Source organism: Ambystoma mexicanum, chromosome 9 (genome assembly GCF_040938575.1).
Source record: "Ambystoma mexicanum isolate Mex_15411 chromosome 9, UKY_AmexF1_1, whole genome shotgun sequence".
NCBI classification, from domain to species: domain Eukaryota; kingdom Metazoa; phylum Chordata; class Amphibia; order Caudata; family Ambystomatidae; genus Ambystoma; species Ambystoma mexicanum.
The window spans coordinates 57,569,570-57,591,963 of NC_090931.1; the positions used below are offsets into that span (position 1 = coordinate 57,569,570).

Sequence of the window (22,394 nt, forward strand, 5' to 3'; positions counted from 1 at the left end):
CCGCCAAACCTTATTACAGAGGCAATCTTAACGGTAGCCAACAACAGCTCCCGTTAATATGAACCAGTGCCAGAATCTGGGGGGTGGGGGCGACTGAATGAACTGGTGCAGTAGTGTAAGGCGGCCCTGGAGGCAGCTGTTCTACCACCCACTCCCCTCCTGCCAGTTTCATTCGGTGGTCAGCTCTCCAATGCATTAAATGAACCAGCTGAAATAGTCAACAATGAATACATAGGGCAGAAACCCGAGCACATTAAGACTTGTATTCATGAGCAACAAAATAAAATTACAACAAAAAAAACAGGATTCAATATCCCTGAAAGATTCCAGCATAAATCTGAAGGAATGAGTGTTTCAGTGCATCCTTAGGAGTGTAGAATATAGGAGCAAATAAAACAAACTTGCATTAAAAAACAATAGACATATCAGCTGTCTGGTACCGGATATGAGGTACCATTCAACATCCCAGACTGGCCCTAGTGACTAGTCCACTAAAGCAACCAAAGACACACATTTCCAATGCCCTCTTTGGAGCAAGTCTTTCTCTGGCCATGTTGTGACATGTGCAGGATGTGTGCACCAGGGATTCCCTTCTCTTCTGGTTTTTGGAGCACACCAGAACCGGCTTGCCGATACCACAGTATTGCAAGCCCCATGTGTTTTTGAAGCATCTCTTCACTCCTGAGCACAGATGTGGTTGCTTGAGCAAAATATGTTTCGGAGGGTGCACTTTCAATGCACAAGGGCACATCAGATTGCAAGAGGGTGTTGGCGAAATGACGCTACTGGCTGAAATCGAGGCAGCGCATACCACTGTCCAGCATCGAAGCACTGCTACTAAATCCATATGCATCCTTCCCAATTAGAAGGCACAATCTTAAAAAAAGGTAAGGAAAAAAGTGTCTGTTTTAAAGGCTGGGTAAAAACAGCATGCAAAGCCATAGGGCATGAAAGTTAGACATCCCAATAGCTGCCAGGCTACAGCCCAGTGTGCTGTTTGATCCAGTCCCTTAGCATGGTGACCCGTGTGTATATGCCCGGCTTGTTCCTGCGGGCACAGCCATCTCCCCAGCTAACTACTCCTGCCAGGTACATTTTGCTGCTGTTTAGGTCAACACTTGATAGAGGACCGCCAGAATCTCCCTGCAAGACAAAAAAAAACACCAGTTAGGAAACAAAGCGAATGGATAAAGAGAATGTTTGTATTGCCTTTACTACACGGTAGGTTGGCTAAAACAGGAAACGTTTCCTTGCGGCACATGGTTTGTGAAAAGACGTGCAGTTCACCGGGTAACATGAAAGGCATTCAAGCAGCCAGACAGATCTAGTCTCAATGAAGTCCAGAAGTTGACGTGTGCATATGCTGTGGTGAAAACTTGACTTCTGGGAATTCATGTTTCTATAGCTTGCTTTTGCCATTGGAGAAGATGACCAACCATTTGGCTCAACTATCCAGTATAGTAAGTTGACCTCAACCTCCATTTATTCCTATTGCTGCGATTCAACTGGGACTTACCAGAAATGATTGACTGTGGCGTGAAAATAGAGTTACCATTCCTGCAACCCACTCTGCAGGCTACACCTGCCCCATAATTATGCTTTCCACATATGCATAAACGTGACCACCTATATGCTCCCTTTAAAAAAATAGGCTTATTTGATGCAAATGATGCCCTCACCTACGCAGCAAGCAAAATTAAATGTTAACTTCCAATGATGACTAAGCTAGGAAAAGAGATGAACTCATGAAGATAGTTATCTAATGGGGTGGCCCTTTATGTGGCATAAATGTGTTTAAATAGATTAAGATGAAATTAAAATATAGATTACCTAATTGTTTTAAACAGAGAAGGGACTCACATTTCAAATGTGTATTACATTTGTTTGTCCTGCTTAAAGTAAATAACCCTATGAAGCGACAAGACCATGGCCCACTGAGATTACATTGCGCTCCCTGATGCATGACCCAGTGACTACCCAAATTTCAACATCCATTTGTAAGGCGCTGGAAAGGGAAACGTTACTTACCTTTAACAGTATTTTTGCAGCTTGTGGCTCATCAGAAGCACACATGCTTTGTGTTATCCTGACATCTAGTGGGTAGATGTGGAATATTCTTGCAGAAAAGGCTTTAAGGAAACAACCTAGCTAGCAGTGAGCATGGATTCTAAGGGTATCAGATCGCATCCCTTGAGTTACATGACCGGAAGCCCAAATATCCCTTCAATTTAATGCCAGCTTCAGATAATTTTTAATTTAAAAACATCATATCCTATATGTTGGAGGATGTTCACTGGGTATTGCCTCCTGGACCCAGAGACAGACACCTGACCTGGTTTACAGGATTTCCATCAAGCATTCCAGACACTCCAGGGGGTAGAGAGGCAGACTGGCAAAGGCCCAACCCGCTGGAGGTAAACAGTATGGTGGCGCGCAGGCTGTGGTCACACGACAGACAGTCATACAAGGACGGCACAGGGACAGGAGTTGCTGCTTACTGGGGGTCTGCTGCAGTGCCCCCACATGCCTACACAGACCCCTTTTATGAGCACGAGTCATGACCTTAAAGAGGCAACATGCCCCCAGTTAAAGGAGCGACAAACAACAGTCAGGGTGGTCAGAAGGCACAGCAAACACTAATATACAAAAAAAAATTCTCCAAAGAATATATTCTATTCTTCGAAAAGTATTATTCTTGCATGTACAAGGGAAACATCATTGCCGATACACAGAACTGTAACTGCGTAAGATCAATGTGCACAGTAAGCAAGTCATGATGTACAGACTCTAAAGCCTAATCGCTCAGATAATGGAGAGAACTGTTATGAGGGAAGTAATGCTTTGGGGGAATTTGTTGGAAAAGGAAGCCAAAGCAACAAAGGCATGCAGACAGCGGTTTGCTTTGTGGAAAAGGTGTCACCCCCATTCTCATCAGATTTGAAGGATGTAGACCCTTGTATCCAAAGAGGGGCCCCAGATGAAGAAGCCCCCCGCCCTCAGCAGCGGCTCCGAAAGGAAAGAAATATCAGAACCCATGATACAGGCCCAGTGCAGCTGAGGTGTGAAATGCGGTGGCTCAGAGTTGAGGTTCTTTAGGGACCCCTGAAGCCTTCAGCAACAGTTCAGATGGGACTAGCAGACCCCTGGGAGTTCAGTTTATGCAAGATTCGCCAACTCAGCCATGTGTCTGAGGTGGCGGTTCAGGAAGTAGTTGTCAGGGATTCGGAGTTGTGTTAGGCAACCGTCGATATGTTCAGTTCTTTCATCGTCCATGGGTTCAGGAGTAGGATTTCAGCAATTGGGGTCAGCGTTACAAGACCTCAGCAGAGAAGGCTTATTGGATACATCCTTGGGAGGACACTGGAGAGGAGTCTATGGGCTCTGGGGGTTGCTGGCAACAGAGGGCACCATGGGCCCCAGGAGCCTCCCAGATGGGGAGTGTGGATACAGGGGTGCGGGGAACGAGTGTATGGTCTGACGGTACGACCAGCATTATCAGTCAAGACAGCAGTGTTCAACATATGATGAGTGGCAAGCAGCTACTTAGAAGGTATCCTGGAGTGGTAGGTTATCAATCAAGGCCCTGTAGCTACCTTTCCTCTAGAGGATGTGTTTTTTGCATGATCAGCTGCTTACCCGGCAAGAAGTAATGCATGGTATTACACAGAGGCGTTCATCCACGTGTAAAAGGGATGCAGGGGTTTTGAAATGCAAAACAGATCATAATTACCTCTTGATGATCCCATGTGGTTATCCCACAGGAAGCAGAAATTCCAAAAGGAAGTCCTACTTACTGCAACTAGGTTCCCGCTTTTGTCGTCAATGTGGAGGCGGTTGGATTGTATGGTCTCATGGGCCACGCTGCCATGTTCTGCACATGTGGGCGGGGACAGGCAGCAATGCCTCTGGAGAGGCACACCACTGTGGGCTTAAGGAGTGCACATTCAGAGTTCCCAGGAGCAGTAGAAAAAAACACAATCGCCCTGACCAGGCATTTACTATTTAAATCATGGATCTCTAATTCCCCAATATTCTGCAATTACCAAGTGTGGTGCCATCGATTAAACTCATCACATTCTCAGGTGATACAGGAGCCAGCCACCTCTGGTTTTTCTGCGCTCTTGGAAGAGGCAAGAGAAGCAATCTGAACCCAAAAAAATAAATGACCCCAGCACAGCTTTGAAAATCTTCCTCTTGAAAACCTCAGAGACCAGAAAAAACAGCCTTTAGAAGCTGGTACTCAACAGGAGTCAACCTGAGCGAGTCATTTTACCGTCCAGATGTATAGCCGTTCAGGGGAGCCAACTTGTGAATTTCCGGGAGGGTGGCCAGTGGCAATATTTTAGGAAAGTTCCATTGAAGGTATGGGGACAATTAGTGGAGATTGCTTTTCCCCAGGCGTGCCCGAGCCCAGAACACCTCCTGCGTACTCGGTGCCCCTGCAGCCATTGGCGATTATCATATTGGCCAAGAGCATTAAAGTTCTTGCAGTCCCAAGGTGGATTGGTGAATGGCAGACCGTGGACGCTCTTCTCACGCGGATCCGAACTCTGTAGATGTATAAAGTCTGATCCAGGCATTCCTTCAACCGATGCAACAGAACCAGTCTTCTGGATCCAGCATGGAGTCAACGGAAGGGCTATTACAGGTTTCCTCTCAGGATTAGGGATTCTAGAGGCACTTGGGTGATTATATGGAATCAAACAAAATATTCAATTTAAAAAAAAAGTTTCCAGGTCCTACGTCTGATGACACAACCTAGCAAGCACGGCATGCTAGAATCAGTGCCACACTAGAGTAATTTAACCCAGATAGAGTCATGCTGCCTGTAAACCCATGGCTAGCTCGAAAAGTGGCAAAAACTATTACCTTATGTTATGAAACAAATACTTTACATTCCCTAATGGAATAGGTGTAGCTAATTGCCACATGCCAATCTCACATCCAAGCCTGCACGGTAGCCTTGTGCATGCAGAACAAAAGTGCAGAAATGAAGCGCAAATTACCTGTAAAAAATTTTAAAGACAGAAATTGTATTGGCTTGACCGCTGAGAAACTATTCTAAAAACACTTGAAAAGGCAGACAATCTTCTTCAAAAGAGAGAAATCTTATATTTCTTACCTGGCAAGCATCAATCCCGCCAGACAGGAACCCAGCGCACATCATCCGGGCCGTCAACTGGTTGTCCATGACTCTGTTGCACTCAGTTTGGTTTATTAAGCGAATCTCAGCCTTCTGCAGGACAACAGCTCCACTTCCTGTGATGAAGAGAAGGCAAAAAGAAATGACCACCTGCTTGAGGGGAACCACCAGCCTGCAAGCAACAGACTAGCTAGGATTGGTTACAGCCCCCCAAAATATTCAAACATTAAAGAAGAGATGTGTGGAGTGCTTTTCCAATACATTTAAGGGTTGGTCGTTTTTTGATTTTTCACATGCCACTGTTTGATCAGCAAACCATCACGATGAGTAGGGTGCTCATAAGGACTGGACCGGCTGCCCCCTACAACATTAGACCGAAAACGACTTGCCGATCGGTTTCGCGTGGATAGCAGATGTTACAGTTCCCCAGTTGGAAATCAAAGTACAGAAAGTTAAGCAACAAAATGGTATTTGATTTGATGTGCTTTGTGACCTCATTTAGAGATACTGTTATTTGCAAGTCCCGAGTCTCGATAGAAGCTTCTAAATCTGTAGCATTTACTGAGTGTACACAGGTCTCGTGCACACCAGAGCCGTCCTGCAGGAACAGGATGGAACTGGTTGTCTGGCTATCTGTCACGATTTAGGTGTAGACAGTAGCTGCCATTGTAATCCCCATCCTAACTCTCGCTTCGTTCATGCATTTTCGGACTCCGATTACATTTTTTCAAATCTGGGTGCATTTTCGTAGCAGCCAGCCTGATGCCCACACTGGGGAGTCTTGGGATGGTGTGCCCTTCGGCTGCATGACCTCCATGTTCTTCCCCATGCCCAATCAGGGGCAGGTTTGGGTCTATTTGACCTAAAACATTTGAACTAATCACATTTGGTCAAATTTTATATTTTTTTTTTCGGTCTAAAATGCAGGCCAGGGGGGGCTGCAACCTCCTCCCCCACTTCGCCTCAACCTAATCTATACCCTTAGCCACCCCCATATATATATTTAATTAAATTTGACCCAAAAAAAAGGTCAAATAAATTCGACCAAATGTTTAGGTCAAATGTTTTTAGGTCAATTATTTATTTTGCATTTTTCAAGCGCTCACACAGCCCGCGGGCATCGAGGCGCTGTTACAGGAATTGTTGTATAATTGTTTATTTAGAACGCGCTTAAACACCCAGAGGTTTCGAAGTGCGGACCCGGGGATCGAACCTGTGTTGCTTCGTGTCGTCTTGCTTCCAAGACGCGCACGTGGCCGTTAAGCTATCCTCCCGGGACAATTATGCTAATACCCAGAGGCACACACTCACAGGGTCCAATAACGCCAGCAGCTTTGGCATTCTAGCACTTTGCATGCCGAGGGATGCACACAGCATCAAACGTTTGGTGTGCAACCTACTAGCACGCGCATGAAAACAGTTTGCAAATTGGGCCCTGCATATCTATTATCAAAATACATTATTTATTTACATGAATTATATGCTACAAATCAGAATCCATCACAGCAAAACACTGTACTCATATTTTAAAATACAACAAATGTTTGGAACCAGATTGAAACAGCAGGGAGTACAGTTGTCACTCGGACTCACGAGAGTTTTCAACCACAGTGTGTTTTGAATATTGTGGCATTTCGACCTTGCAAGTTCATTCATCATCACGTGACTCAGCAAAGACCGAGTTCCCAGCTCACCTCCTTCCTTCAGGGCCCCCCATCCAGTCACCCAGAAAGACTTCCCTACTGGGAAGTAGTGCGTGGGGTCCGGCAAGCAGATGGGCTGGATGACGTTGGTGTACTGGACAGGGCTCTCCAGCTCCAGAACCGCAATGTCGTGGTCATAGGTGTAATCGTTGAAGGACCGGTGTGCAATAATGCGCTTGATCTTCCTCACCTCGCTGCTGCTGCGCTGTGCCTGGTCGTGCAGCCCAAGGTAGGCGGTCCACAAGGAAGGGTCGGAGTATCTAGGGGGAGAATTCAAACAGCGGGTCAATCATCGCTGCCTTCATGGCAGGCTTCTTCTCAAGCATGCATTGGGTTCAACACCCCATTATGTAGGCGAGTCAATCATTGCTGCCCTCATGGGGGGCTCCTTCTCAAGCATGCGCCCCGTTATATAGACTTGCTCCATGTTACTGGTAGATGCGACGCGTACATCCGCCATTGCTGCAGCATTTCCATTAGTCCAGTAGACCCTAGTCTATTGTGCGTTTTATGGGGGTTGGAGAGTTGTGCGTCTTATAAACGAGGACATCAAGATGTGTGCACGATGATCCGCAGAGTCCCGGACCATGCCGCGGCATACTGTGCTCCTGCCTCCAATGAGTGGATGTACAGTGGCGACAAAAGTTCTCTGCAGTGAGGAGTCCATGCATGGGTGCAGTAGGAGCAGTGGTCGAAGTGGGCGGGAGCGGTGCTCCCCTGCATTTTTTATTTTATTTTATTTTTTAAAGTGTTACTGGTCCTTTACCTTTATTTTAAAAAGAAATCGTTCCGGAATGGTTTCGTTTTAAAATAAAAGTGCAGGAAGAAGTTGAAACTTGCAAAGGCACTGAACATTCTCTTAAACATCAGGTGCGTTTGTTTGGGGGTTTGTATGGTGCGTGGCGATGGGGTTTGTGGGGAGCGGGGGCAGACCAGCAGGGAACACATTTCCACAACTTCTTTTCGTACACTTCGACCACCGAGTAGGAGTTGCGTTGCACACTGTGTCTGGCCGGTGTAGCCATGACTATTTTCAAAGGCTATAGGACAGTGGCTACCTAGGAACCTACGTGGCGGAGGTAGGACTCTGCCTGCCGCCTCCACTTGGTGCTCTAGAATTGTGGCCTAAAAATTTTAGATTCAAGGCACAAGCAGCAGCTGTGGGCAATCAAATCCTCTGAACAACACATTTTAGTGGAAACCATGACAAGCAAATCTCAGCAGCACATCAGAATCAAAGGTTAGGGCCCTTTAAAATGGAACTTTGGCCACTACAGAACAACCTCTATCAGGTGCTGACCAGCCGCAGACTGGTATCAGGGATGTTTAAAACGTCTTTGTGAGCCGTTACACCTACAAAATGTAATTCACTCAATCCCTTTGCTTTTAACTAATAGTTCAGCTTACAGCATGGACATCAGTGATGTGGTGTCTAAAAGTTCAGCTTACAACATGGACATCAGTGATGTGGTGTGAATGATGTGGGGTCTAAAAGTTCAGCTTACAGCATGGACATCAGTGATGTGGTCTCTAAAAGTTCAGCTTACAGCATGGACATCTGTGGTGTGAGTGATGTGGTGTCTAAAAGTTCAGCTTACAGCATGGACATCAGTGATGTGGTATCTAAAAGTTCAGCTTACAGCATGGACATCAGTGAGGTGGTATCTAAAAGTTCAGCTTACAGCATGGACATCAGTTATGTGGCGTTTAAAGGTTCAGCTTACAGCATGGACATCAGTGATGTGCATCAGTGATGTGGTGTCTAAAGGTTCAGTTTACAGCATGGACATCAGTGATGTGGTGTCATCTTGATTAGAGCATGTGCTGCAGCGGGCCACTGCATGGGGAAAAACTGCAGCCAGTAAAATGCATCTGTCTGCATGGCATCTGGTAAATGTGGTCCTTATCCCCAAAATGCACAATAGTCTGGGTGTATTTTGCAAACAGAAATTTGTAAAACAGGTGGAAACACTAAATGGGCAGAACAACTGTTTCTGTTTTGATATGATAAGTCATTTATAACGCGCCGGTACACAATTGTTTCTAGGCACGTCAAGACAAGGAAGGGGAGACAAAGGGAGGACAAAAATGATCTTACTAGGCCTTCTGTCATTCAGACTGTGCAAGTTTGGGTGGATGGGAGAGGAGAAGTGCCAGGGGATGGAGAGGGAAGGGTGCCATAGGCAAGTTCGAGTAAGCGCAAGGAGGTAGGGGACTCGAGGGTTGCAGATACAGTCCCCAAGTGTGTGGGAGGCCCAGATGCAGTGCGGGGGTGGGGGGCTACTGGTCATGTAGGAGCCTGGCCCCAGTTAAGGTTTCAGAGGGTAGCCAGGTAACTAGTTAGCACAGCAGACCGGTACATAAGCAGGGGAGAGAGAGAGAGAAAGCCGTGAAAAGGAAGGCCTTGAGTTGCTTCCGGGACCTTAGGTGGTCCTGCTCGAGATCTACCCCCAACTCTTTGCCTGGAGAAGCGTCTGACCCTCAGAGAGTTGAAGGTGGATGAGTGGAGGGCTCGAGAAGGAAGATGCTTAGGAAAACAAAGGTGGATGAAGTGTGGTCTGCGGCCCCAGAAAGCCTTGTGGACGATGCAAAGGGTCTTAAACTTGATCCTTGCAGCCACCGGGAGCCAGTGGAGAGATTTCAGTGTTGGAGAGATACGATCCCTGGGCTTGAGACCAAGGACAAGTCCCTCAGTCCTGTTCTGGATTAATTGCAAAGGGCAAAGAGTAGAGACACAGAGATTTAGAAAGAGGCTGTTGCAGTAGTCCAGCCCAGAGAGAACCCAGGCTCTGGAGCCAGTGAGCTTCTGGGGGGAAAGTGAGAAAAGGAAGAATACCTCTGAGGAGGAGCAGCTAGTAGTGAGACTTCAGAGATGTCTGATGTGAGGAGAGAAGGAGAGGGTGGAGTCGAAGAGGACACAAAGGTTTTTTGCCTCGCAGGCTGGGGCAGGTCGAGGGCCCAGGGAGGGCAGCTAGAGTGAAAGAGGGAAATCGAGAGCAGGGGTCTCAACCAGAAGGATCTCAGTCTTACTTGCATTAAGGAAGACATCTTTGGAGGCACACCCTTCCTGAATTGTGGATAGACCGTCAGAAATGAGTGGGAGAGGCGGCTGAGGAGAGCCTGAAGGAGAACCGAGTCATACGCATAACACTGAAAGGTAGGAGAGAAAGTAGAGATGAGGTGGCCAAGAGGTGCCAAGTAAAGGTTGAAGAGCCAGGGTGAGAGGTTGGAACCCTGGGGCACACCACATGTGGAGAGAGGTGGTAGAGAAAAAGGACCCCATTTGGAACTGGCAGGGTCGATTGGAGAGGAAGGAGGTCAACCAGGCTAGGGCCTGACCCATGATGCCCAGGTTGTCATGAAGACGATTGATCAGGATGGCTTGGTGGACTGTGTCGAAAGCAAATGATAGATCAAGGAGGATGAAGACAGAAGTAAGGCTAGCGTCAGGATTTAGAGCAGGTCTACATGGGTGTTCAGGAGAGCAGATTCCGTGCTTCTGGTTGCTCTAAAGCCAAACTGGTGGTCATTGAGACAACCAACCGATTCAGTATGGAGATTGAGCTGGGAGATGGCCAGATTTTACAGGATTTTGTCCAGGAAAGGAGTGATGGAGATCGGGAGATAGTTTTTCCCGGAAAGGAAGGATCGGCTGAGAGCTTCTTAAGGAGTGGGTGCACAAGGGAGTGCTTTCTGGGGAAGGGGAACGTTCCAGTAGTGAAAGAGCGATTACAGAAATCCGCCAAAACTGGAGCGAAGGTTTCGATGTGGTCCTTGGTGGTTCTGGAGGAGCAGGGGAGCACCTGCTTGGACGAGACTTTCTTAGATTGGACTTGTCTAAAAACATCGTCAGGAGAGAACACAGGGAAAAGGGAGAAAGGAGGAGGAAAGTCAGGCCGAGAGAGGAAGAGGAGAGAGGGGCAGGATTTCCACTATCATAAGTTAGCAAAATGGTCCGTGTTCTGCTGCAGCAACTGGAATCTATGACTTGGGAGCCACACATGTAAGCACACATAACAAGCTTTCCCCCCCTTTAAACACATCAAAACCACAGTAAATCTGCACGAACATTTAAAGGGGCAGAGGGTTCGATATCAGGACCACAGCCTGATCACCACAGAAACGGGTTTAGCACGAAGGACCCACAAGAGTGCACACAGTTTCCTTGCAGCAAAACGTACTCAAACACAATATAAAATAAATGTAAAAAGGAAACACAAAAGCAAACAATTGTTCCAATGCTGGTTGTGACAGCCCCGAGGATCCTTTCTAGAGATCACGTTCTCTGTAGCTGTGCTGCAAACGTCCATATCTCACATATACAAGTTACATAGAGACTAACCTTCGTGGGCCATCATTTTGAAAACAGTGCGCTGCCGACACAAGCCACGTTTCAGAAACCACAGAGGCCCCACAGGTGTGGCCCTCCGCTTTTGTGTGCAGGCTGACCTGCCATGGCCATTCTCCCACATCCGCATTGGTCCCTCCCACAATGCGAGTTTTCCTGCTGAAAGGGCGCATGCCGCATGCTGTTGGGAAGAGGATGGAAATATTAGTCGCTGAAAGAACGTATGACCGGAACGTGTTTGAAATGGCTAACAACACCCATCCACCCGCCCAACAATTTATTGTTTGCTTGTTAGGTGATTATACAGCAAATACATTCTGTTTCAAAGCGCCCACAGGGCAACAGGGAGGGAACATGGAATTGAAGAACAATTAAAATATACAAAAAAATACAGTGGGGTAAGGGGCGGCCGATCCTACTATGCCTTGTGTGTATTCAGAATGTGCAAGTGCAGTAAAGAAGAGGGCAGTGGGGTAGGTGCTGGGGTGTCCGTGCTCGAGGGTGCTATGCGGCCAGGAACCGCGTTGGGAGGAAAAGTGCAAGTCTCCCATGCAGAGGGTGTGCCGAGGCAAGTGCTGAAGGAAGAAAGAAGCTGGGGAGATTGGGTGTGAGCAGTCAGGGTCCCACATGATGCATAAGGATGCAAGAAACCGATCACAGCAACTGTGAGATTAGCAGAGGAGGGAAGATGGGAAGGAGGAGGAAAAGATGAAAGTCTTGAGGTGCTTCCGGAACTTAAGAAGGTCCTGCTCAATACGTAGAGCGAGGGGGAAGGCGAGGCTGCTCCATAGGAGGGATCCAGCCGAGGAAAGTGAACGACCTCCTGCTCCATTTAGCAAAAAGCTTTACACACAAGGAGTTGGTGCCAGAGGAACTCCGAGGTCTAGAAGGAGAGTATTTAGTAAGAGAGTTGCAGATAGTGTGGTCCCCGGCACCAGACAGCCGTCTGGATGATGCAGAGGGATTTGAATTTAATCCGTGCAGCAATTGGGAGCCAGTGGAGACTTTTTCGGGCAGGAGAGATGTGGTCCCTGGGCTTAAGGCCAAGGATAAGTCTTTCTGCTCTATTGTGCATTAGCTGAAGGGGTCTCAGAGTGGAAGAAGGTAGATTGAGGATGAGGCTGTTGCAATAGTCAAGCCTAGAGAGAACCGGGGCTCGTGTAACATTGAGCTTCTGGGGGGGAAGTGAGAATTCATTTGAGAAGGACGAGTTGAAAATGGGACTTCTTGGCAATGTCCCGAGTGTGAGGGAGGAAGGAGAGAGGAGTCAAAGATGACTCCAAGGTTTGTGGCTTCAGAAGAAGGAGCAGGGGAGAGCCCAAGGTGCTAGGCCAGAGGGAAGGATGGAGTAGGGGTCCCAATCAGAAGGTTCTCAGTTTTGCTGGTATTGAGGCAGAGACCGTCGGAAGTGCACCAGGTCTGGATGGCAGAAATGCAGTCAGTGATAAAGGAAGGTGAGAGTGAGTTAGCAGGAAGTCTGAAAAAGAGTGCAGTGTCATCTGCATAACACTGGAAGTTGGGGAGAAGGAGGAGAGGAGTGTCAGGTGAGAAAGAGCCAGGGGGAGAGGAGAGATCCCTGGGGGACACCACAGGTGGAGAAGGAAGTAGAAGAGGAGAAGGTGCCCAAGATGACTTGGGAAGAGCGGTCAGTTAGGAAAGAGGTCAGCCATTCCATTGCCCGATCCGAGATACCAAGGGTCTCGTGGAGCCTTTGTAGGAGGATGGAATGGTTGACTGTGTCAAAGGGAGAAGAGAGATCAAGTAGAATCAGGACAGCTGGGAGTTGGAGTCCAGGGATGCAGGCAGTTCTTAATGGGTGTTCAGAAGAGCAGTTTCCGTGCCTCTGGATGCTCAGAATTCAGATCGATGATCGTGGAGACCACCAACAAGTTCAGTGTGAGAGGTGAACTGGGGCAAGGCCAGCTTCTCCAGCAGTTTCCCCAGGAAATGGGTGATTGAAATAGGGCAGTTGTTGGATGGACAGGTAAGGCCTGCTAAAGGGTTTTTCAGGAGCGGGCGCACAAGGGAGTGCTTGTGGGAGGAGGGGAAGGAACCAGTGGCGAAAGAGTGGTTGCAGAAATCGGCGAGAGCAAGAGAGCCAAGGTTGTCCTTGATAGTTCTGGTCAAGCAGGGGGGAACCGGTTTGGAAGAAGCCTTCATAAAGCAGACAACTCTGGTAACGTCTTCAGGTGTGACAGGGGTGAAGGAGAAGGCAGAAGGGTGAAAAACGAGGGTGTTCAGGATGCTCTGAGTTTTGGTGGCAAATCGTGTGACCAGTGGGTTGCAGAGGGCCTAGGAAGGAGAAGGGGACGAGGAGAGCTGCAAATGGGTTGGCTAGTTCCATGCAGATTTTGCAAAGTTCAGCTGTGTTATTAGATGCACCAGAAACCGTGCCTGAACGTGGGCTCTTTTCTTGGCATGGATGGAGAGTCTGTATTGCCTTTGGAGCAGGCGGCAGGCCAGTTTGTTGGAGGGTGAACCGGAGGTTTGCCACTTACGTTCCGCTGCTCTGCACTTTTGTTTAAGGGCTGCAAGTTCGGAATCATACGAGTTGTTTCGCTTAGCGGGATCATGGGAGTCGTAGTCCAGATCATATGGGGAGCAACAGGTTGCTTACCCCTGTTACGGCAAGCACAACAGCTGCATCTGCCGCTACAAACCCATGAGGTTATAGTGGAATACGCACACGCACACACACACACACACACACACACACTTACAGCAGCTGGCTTCATCTGACCCGTCCGTACAGTCCGGTTCCCCATCGCATTCCGGGTTCAGCTTGTTGATGCACTGGTTGTTGCTGCACTTGTAAGTGTAACTCAAACAGTTGACGGGAACCACTGTGGCGGAAGAGAAGAAAGACGGCGGTTAAAGGTCAGATTACTGTGCGATATTCAGGTTCACGATAGTCTATGCCTGGGCTATACACCAAATAGCATCTCCCTGGCAATGCAGAGGTACCAACCTATCACCAAGGTACACTGCAGAAATCATCACCCACAGTGTTGGGTCAGAGGAAAATAAATCCGTCTATGTCACTGGTCTTAATTTTGTGGGGTTGCCCCCCCTCCCACCTCGAAGGGGACCCAGAGGATTTTTGTTGGGGGGGGGGAGGGGGGGAGTGCAAGGTTGTTGAAGATGGTGAAGTGTGATTGTGTTGAATAGAAAATGCAAGTAGTTCTGGCATATCGGGGGGCCCATAAACATGTTTACCCTCGAGGGGAGATCAGTATACCAATATTGGGAATCCTCGGCTATTACATATTGAAGTTAAATTCAAAGAATGTAGATGTGTGCGGCACTGGAAAATGTCATGTTAATGCATCCTACACAGCGCTACATTTGCCATTTCGTGGCCTCTTGGCGCTTGATAAAAAGAGTACCCTTGTGGTTTGTAAAGGAAACATTGGTAACAACCATATCAAAAACACACTTTGTTGTGTGATGAGGATTTTTTTAAATGCGCAATATTGCAGCACTGAAAGCCTTCATTAATTCCTTCATTTTGTCATTTGTTATAGTGCCTTTCGCCATAATTATGGTCCCAACATGCTTTTGGTTGAACACCCTCAGGGGGAACCAGATTCATTTTGGGCACTTAAGTTATGCGCGGGTGGCCAATGCCTTGGTATTCACCCATGTCTAAATGGTGTGTATGGGCGCAGCGGGTGAATACTAGGAGCTAAAGGGGGAATTGTGTTTAAGGAGATAGAGAGTTATGTGGGAAGCTGCAGTTCGAATTTATGCTGTTAAAAAAGTAGCTTCATTCTTATGGCAGAGGTGTTGTGGAATAGTGTTTGTGTTGTATGTGTGTGCAGGGTGTGTGGAGTGAGACTGCCTTCCGATAAGGAGCGGCGTACAAGGGGAGAAATGGGTTAGCTGTACAAACAATGTCTACATCCTGGGTTCTAACTATGCACAGGGAGCAGCGCTGCGTACCACAGGCGATCTAAATGCTGGATGAATGCAGAGACGTTTTTATGGGAGGGCAAAAGGGGCACTTGCCCAGGGCCCCCCTCCTCTGAGGGGGGCCCACAAGGCTGCCTGATATAAAGAAGTAAGATTCCTTTGTTCACCAGACTTAAATAGCACACATCTGGATATTTTATGGTATGGTGCTGAGGCTCTAAACCTATTGCCTGTCCGTTTTAGCAAGTACATTCTGCCTCGATCAATTCATCATGTAATGCTTTCTGTGGTCACCGTTTGTGTGTATAGTTGTGTGTTCCTTGCGCACAACTCCTGTAGAATTCTTTCCTTCCAGAGAGAATTATGTTGATCATGTGCAATAGTCAAATTTGAAATGCATATTGGTAAATTGAGTGCCACAATGGTTCAGAAGTTAGCTCAGTGTGTTAAGCATTCATTGCAGAGATGTGTGTGCCTATGCAAGATTAGAATAGCACATTTCTAGGTCTGAAGCATATAAACCTGCTTGCGTATGTTCTTGGTCTTGCAGCACAACAGGTGCCATTATCAGCAATGTACCTGCACCAGATAGGGGTTGCTATAAAACCGAATATAGCATCCTTATGGTTAAGGTCTAGAAATTGGTTTGTTCAGATGGGGTGTTGTGAAACCTAGGCAATCATCTCCAATGATGAGCATAAACTGTTAGTCCAAGAGATGAATAAGTATCCAAATTTAGAACCAAAGCATTCATGCTTGTATCCTGGCTTTGCCAGCAGACAATGCAGTGATCCTGGTCAAATAATCTAATATCTCGTACATTACTGTACTGCCTTCTGTGAAGTTTGTCTCCTCGCATGCTGGTGACATCGTTTAGCCCATTACATGATCTTTCTTATGTAGGCTATATGAGTGGAAGGGATGGTAGATAGAAGGGAGCGGACCAGATGGTGCAGGACTCAGGCAAGCATATTTTAAAGTCTGCTCGTTTGACACAAAAAATGCTTTGCATATTTGTAAAAGTTAAAGGTTTTTCTGCACGTTTATAAATGACAATTTCACAAGCCACTGTTTTAGAACTATGTAAAGCTTTAAAATACAAAAGACCGACCCAGATTAAATTTGTTAAATCACATCGATTGGTATGCTGGCACTTATATACTTCTCTTGATGATGGAGAGAATGAAGCTAGAATCATTCTGTGTAACACCCTTGTATAAGATTTTGTTTTTTTAAAAAAATCATGTTTGGTAATGTGATTGGAGTACTTTTCAAGTCAGTTTTATAAAATTAGATTATTTTAGTTCATGGTAAGAACTGGTAATGAAAGTGTTTAAATGCAGAAATTGCAGAGTTGGCACAAATCCCAGCTTCACCCCTTAACCAGTGTGTGTAATGCTGGGCATCTAATGTAATCTTGTATTGCCTAGCCTCCCGAAATTGCCAGTCCCTAAACCTTTCAAAATTGTCAGCCCTTCAGAATGATATCCTTCTCAGGGTATGAACTTCAAAAAAGCCTCACTTATGGTTTCACTGGATACAGTGTTGCTTTCACTATACTAGTGAGCATTGATAGATTGCACTCCACAGGCACTTGTTCCTTTGATCTCTAATGGCAACACTATTTGAAAACCATGTCCCACTTCTAATCTCAGTCTGTCTGAATACAGACACCTTCCTGGTAGCTTCTAATCTACATCGACTATCCATGCTATGGTATGTGTAGCTTTCTCCTTCCTTCCACTTGGTCTCCTCTATCCATGCTTGAGCACGTTTGAATTCTTTGAGGCAGCTAATGTGAGTACTCGGTCTATTCTGGGTTATGTGTACCTATTCTGGGTTATGTGTACCTTTTACATATAGTCCTGCATTAATATTCCTTCCTGGATTCTATTGATAAAACATCTCCTGAATCCATGCTAGAACAGAAGTAACCTCTTCGTAGACTGATAATTTTGGCCTTCAAATGGTACTTGTTTATCATTCTTATTCGAGCAAGGATGAAGAGGGTAATGGGACATAAAAGGAGTAAACATCCTTATTTGTAATGCTGTGAGGCAGCATATCAACCTATCGGTTGGGATGGCGGCAGGGGGGCGGGGCAGATTTTCTTGATCACTTAGTTCCTTTGGTTTGGTGGAGGGGGGCCCCCAAAGATGTCTGTGCCCAGGGCCCCAAAAGTGCTTAAGAGGGCCCTGAATGAATGCTTAATGCTCACCCTCCAAGAGGTTCTTAGAGTGAGCGATTGCCATCCCTAGTTCTTCTAGTGTGAAAACAAGGTCCACCATTTCATGATTGCATGCAGCAGCCTGGCCCACCATCCTGTGCTTTAGGGTCACATGCGTTGCCAACCAAGAGCGAGGAGTCCAAGGTGCCCGGCTGTCCTCCTACGGGATGATCAGCGTGATTTTCCCAAGGTGCATTTTAAGTGCGATGCATTGCCCACGCTACAAGCCATGTGAGTGCAATACCTGGCCCACAATCAGGATTCGTTCCAGGTGCAAGTTGCTGGAGTGACTCCATGTGTGCTTGGCGTCCCACAAAGAGGTTGGGTGGCAGAGCAAAGCAGTTGAAATGATAGGAGAAGCTAGTAGCTGACAGAAAGGCAGGTGGAGGAGGTGGAGTACTACAGGATGAAACGTGTGTGCAGGGAGTGGGCACAGGGAGAGGAGGGGAAATCAGGAAGTCAGGTGGATACAGGGCAGAGCCTGGTTTTGAGGGTTTTCCTGAAGGCCAGGTGATATTCTATGAGGCAGACAATGAGGGGGAGAGAGTTCCAGAAAGTGGGTGCGAGGACAAACAGACACCTCCTAGTCTAGAAAACTTAAAAGGAGGGACTACCACGAGGTGTGTGGAGCATGACCTGAGGATTCTGGTGGGGCAGTACAGAGTGAGCTTGTTTTGGGGGAATTCTGGGCCTTTCTTGTGGATTGCGCAGTGGGTAATGCACATGGCTTTGAAGGAGGCCAGTCGTCAGCATAGTTGTAACAGGTGAGATGGTGGGAACAGATGAGCTTGAGGAGGGGTGAAAGGTAGAGGTTGAAGAGAAGGGGGAGAGGGAGACTCTGTGTGTGACTGGGTGGGGGGCAGAAGAGAAAAGGATGGAGAGAGACTGTTTGGGAGTGGTCAGAGAGGAAAGAAAGGATCCATCAGAAGGCGGACTCCCTGATGCCTAAGTCAAAGAGTGTTTGTGAGGATGGAGTGGTTAATCGTGTTGGAGGCTGCTGAGAGCTGAAGGAGGATGAGAGCAGCGCAGCTCTCTGAAGCTGCTGTTCTTTTCAAGTCATCCCAGACAGACACTAGGCTGGATTCAGTTCCATGGAGGGGTCTGAAGCCATACTGGGCAGGATCAAGAAGGCAGGGGTTTGGTGAAGAGACCGAGCTGGGAGTATCACATGCGACCTAATAATTTGGCTATGAGGCGGTTGTTGGAGATGGGGCAGTAACTGGAGGGGAGGAGGGGGTCAAGATATTGTTTTTTTAGTAGTGGTTTGGCGTTAGAGGTTTTGTATGCTGCCAGGAAGATACCAGCTGTTAATGAGCAGTTCATTAGCGATTTGGCAAGAGTGCCTGCACAGGTGGAGTAGAGGATGTTTTTGAGAAGGGCCGGCGCGGCACTGGTCTGCCGGGGAACCTGAGGGCGGCTATTGGAGAGAAGCCTCGAGAACCCAGGATGCAAGATTGCAGAGAAGGAGCTGAAGAGGGTGCACCAGAGGCGGGGCTGTTGGTATAGGGGCAGAAGCGGTTTGTAGTTTATAGTGAATGTTGAGGTTCCGTTCAATGGCAATGTTGAAATATTGGTCAGAGAGGGTGTTGCACAGTGCCTGGGAGTTGGTGGGTGGAGAGGAAGAGCACAGGGGGGTCTTAGAGATTAGCTTTTGGATTTCTTTGCATCAGTTGTTGCCATTGGCGATGTGAGAGGTGTCGAAGGCAGGTTTGGCTTTCCAGATTTCTAAACTGTGGGCTCTCGTCTGTGTAGCCAGAGTGGCTTTGTTCTGGGAGGAAGGGTTGGTCCGCCATTGTCAAGCCAGGCAATGGTCCAGGGTTTTGAGGAATTTGTGGCAAAGGTAGTACCGCCTGGGGGAAGGACCTGTGCAGTGGGGCAGGGGGCTTGTGGGGGTTAAGAGTGAAAGGGCTTCTGAGAGCCATCACTCAAAAAGGTCTGGGAAGGGAGTTCCTCCTTGGAGGGGGAGATTTGGATGGGATGAGAGAAGGGCAACAGAAAGATCAGGGCAGATGCTTACCTTGTTCCAGAGTGGTATCCTGGTGGAGGCGACAGCTGGCTGGGGGCAGGGATGGAAAGGGGGTGCGGGAGTCAGGGCGGAGAAGAGGATAGAGTGATCAGTCCAGATGAGGGGAAGTTGAGGGGTGGGGAAGAGATCAGGTTGGGCGAGCTGAACATTACATCTAGGGTGTGACCTGCAATGTGGGTGGGGCCAGATTTTTTTTTTTTTTTTAAAACGTATTTTATTGGTTTTGATAGAAAAAAGAAAAAGAAAACGTGCAATACAACAAGAAATCAACATTGGTTTGAACTGGGGAGGAGACGGTGAGGGGGAAACAAGGGGGGGGGAACAAACAAATCAACAACAGTCTTCATGTTGTAGCAAACTTACAGTGGACGGGTGGGTTAGGGGCAATGACCCAAAGTTTCAGGAAGCAAGAGGGGTCAAACACAGGGGTGGTTCCACCAATGCCGGCATCCGAGCAGTGTCAATGCAGTGGTGTGGGACTTCAGGGGGGTTTGTAGTCAGCGCTGAAGCGTATGTCTCTGAGGAGGGCCTTCCATGATTCCAAAGTGCCACCTTCGGTTTCGCCACTGTTCGTGATTCCTTCCTGCCAGGCCCTGGTTTCAGCTGTTGTCCATCTCTCGAGTTCTTTGAGCCATCTCTCTTGCCTGGGGCCCGACGGCGTCTTCCAGGCCATCGCTATTGTTCTTTTAGCCAGGATACATGAGATGTCCATTAATTTAACAGCGTGCTTGGATTTGCTAGGTCTGGGGTAGGTCCCCAGGAGGCACTCGCCAGGAGTCCATTCGTATCTTGTCATTCCGGCGTCCATGCAGGTCTGTTTGGCCTTGGACCACAGTGCCATCGCCTTGGTGCAGGTCCAGAACATGTGAATCACATCTGCTTTATCATTCCCGCACCAGGGGCATGCAGGGGAGGATGTCTTATTGAAGGAGGCAACCCTATGTGGGGTCATGTATGTCCTGTAAAGAACGTTCAATTGGATCTGGCCAAACCTGGTGTTCCTGGATACTTTTTTGGGAAATATCAGCGCTCTTTCCCATTCTTTATCTGAAATCGGGGTCTCAAGGTCCGCCTCCCATTTGTGGGTGGGGCCAGATATGAGTTGGGTCAGATTGAGGGCTTCCAGGTTGTCAATGAGATGACAGGTCATGGGCTGGAGGGGGTGTCAAACCAGATATTTAGATCCCCAAGAGCAGTGAGTCGGCTGAGCTAGCAGGATGGCCGATACAGAGTCACTCAGGGAGTGTGCGGAGGTTCTGCCATAGGCCGGGGGTCTGTAAGGGAGGAGAAAGCGGACAAAGAAAGAAGGGGAGGGTTGGCATTTCACTAGCAGAGATTCACAGTCATCACTGCAGGGGTGTTTTTCGACCTGTAAGGGAGTGAGGTTTGTGGAGGACGGCTGTACCACCTGCTCTGCTGGCTCTGTTGTGGGTGATCAGGGAGTAGCCTGGGCGGGAACGCCCCGTATACGGAGGGGAGAAAGTCGCCCGAGAACCAGGCTTCCGTGATTAATTTATTGTATTTATTGTACGCTCGTTAGGCACTTATACAGGAAATAAATACTGTTCCAAAGCACCACAGAGCAACAGGGAGGGAACAGGGGATGAGAAACAATAAAAAACATAACAAATATTAAATACAGTGGGGACGGGGGGGTGAACCTACTATGCCTTGTGAGAACGTGCAAGTGCAGAAGTGAGGGGGAATGGGATAGGTGCTGGGGTGCTCATGGGTGAACAACAGATGAAGTGCAATGAAGGAAAGTGCAAGTCTCCAGGGTGGAGGGTGAGGCGAGGCAAGTGCTGAGGATAGACAGAAGCACAGGGTGGTTCGGTGTGGGAGGTTAGTGCCCAGAGGATGCATAAGGGCCCTGAACACCAAACAAGCAACTGGGAGATTAGTGGGAAAGGAGGCGGTAAAGAGGAAAGTCTTGAGGAGCTTCTGGAATTTAAGCAATTCCTACTCAAGACGATGAGGGAGGGGGAAACTGTTCCAAAGAAGGGAGACCGCTGAGGAAAGCGATCGACCTCCTGCCCTCGGTTTAGCAAAATGATTTTACACACAAAGTGCTGGTGGCAGAGGGGCACAGGGTTCTAGAAGGGGAATACTTAATAAGAGAGAGTTGCAGATAGAGCGGTCCCCGGCTCCAGACAGCCTTCTGGATGATACAGAGTGATTGAAATTTAATTTGTGAAGCAACCGGGAGCCAGTGAAGACTTTTTAGCGCAGGAGAGATGCAGTCCCTGGGTTTAAAGCCAAGGATAAGTCTCTATGCCCTATTCTAGATTAGCTGGACGGGTCGCAGAGTGGATGAAGGTAGGTTCCGGAAGAGGCGATTGCAATAGCAAGTCTAGAGAACCAGGACTCGGGTAACATTGAGCTTCTGGGGGAAGGTGAGAAAAGGGAGAATTCCTTTGATAAGGAAGAGCTGAATGTGGGACTTCTTGGCAATGTCCTGGGTGTGAGGGAGGAAGACGAGAGAGGAGTCGAAGAGGACGCCAAGATTTCTGGCTTCAGAAGGAACATGGAGAGGGCCCATGGAAGAAAGCCGGAGTGAAGGGAAGAAGTCGGAAATAGGGGTCCCAATGGGAAGGATCTCTGTTTTGCTGGCATTGAGGCAGAGATCATCGGAAGTGCACCAGGCCTGCATGGCAGAAAGGCAGTCGGGGATGATGGAAGGTGCAAGAGGGTCAGCAGGAAGTTTGAAGAAGAGTTGTGTGTCGTCAGCATAACACTGGAAGTTGGGGGGGGCGAAGGAGGAGAGCCAGCTGAGTAAGGTAGATGTTAAAGAGCCAAGGTGAAAGGATAGAGCCCTGGGGGACGCCAGAGGTGGAGAAGGAACTGATGAAAAGGATGTCAGGGGTTTTGTTAGAGAAGGTCAAAAATCATGCAATTGCTTCTGGTGACTGATCTGGTGTTGATGAGGAAGCAAGAGAGGGGGTGGCAGGGGAATGTCCTGAACAGGGGGTGTGTGATTAAGGAGAGAGAAGCTGAGGGTGCAGCTGGCGGGGCATTAGGTGAGAGGACAAGTGCAT

The 22,394-nt window shown here is 48.0% G+C and overlaps 1 protein-coding gene across 1 annotated transcript in view; it reads right to left on the bottom strand.

The window, feature by feature from the left end:
* Positions 1 to 243: 243 nt before the first annotated feature.
* The window catches only part of ST14 (ST14 transmembrane serine protease matriptase), a 182,332-nt gene continuing 160,181 nt past the window's right edge, over positions 244 to 22,394 (bottom strand). Inside the window, exons 15-19 of the mRNA XM_069614136.1 lie at positions 13,915 to 14,037; positions 11,189 to 11,375; positions 6,838 to 7,106; positions 5,123 to 5,259; positions 244 to 1,143 (exon numbers count right to left, since the gene is read on the bottom strand). Of these exons, the coding sequence (XP_069470237.1) occupies positions 979 to 1,143; positions 5,123 to 5,259; positions 6,838 to 7,106; positions 11,189 to 11,375; positions 13,915 to 14,037 (881 nt within the window). The 3' untranslated portion in view covers positions 244 to 978. The remainder of the gene's footprint in view (positions 1,144 to 5,122; positions 5,260 to 6,837; positions 7,107 to 11,188; positions 11,376 to 13,914; positions 14,038 to 22,394) is intronic.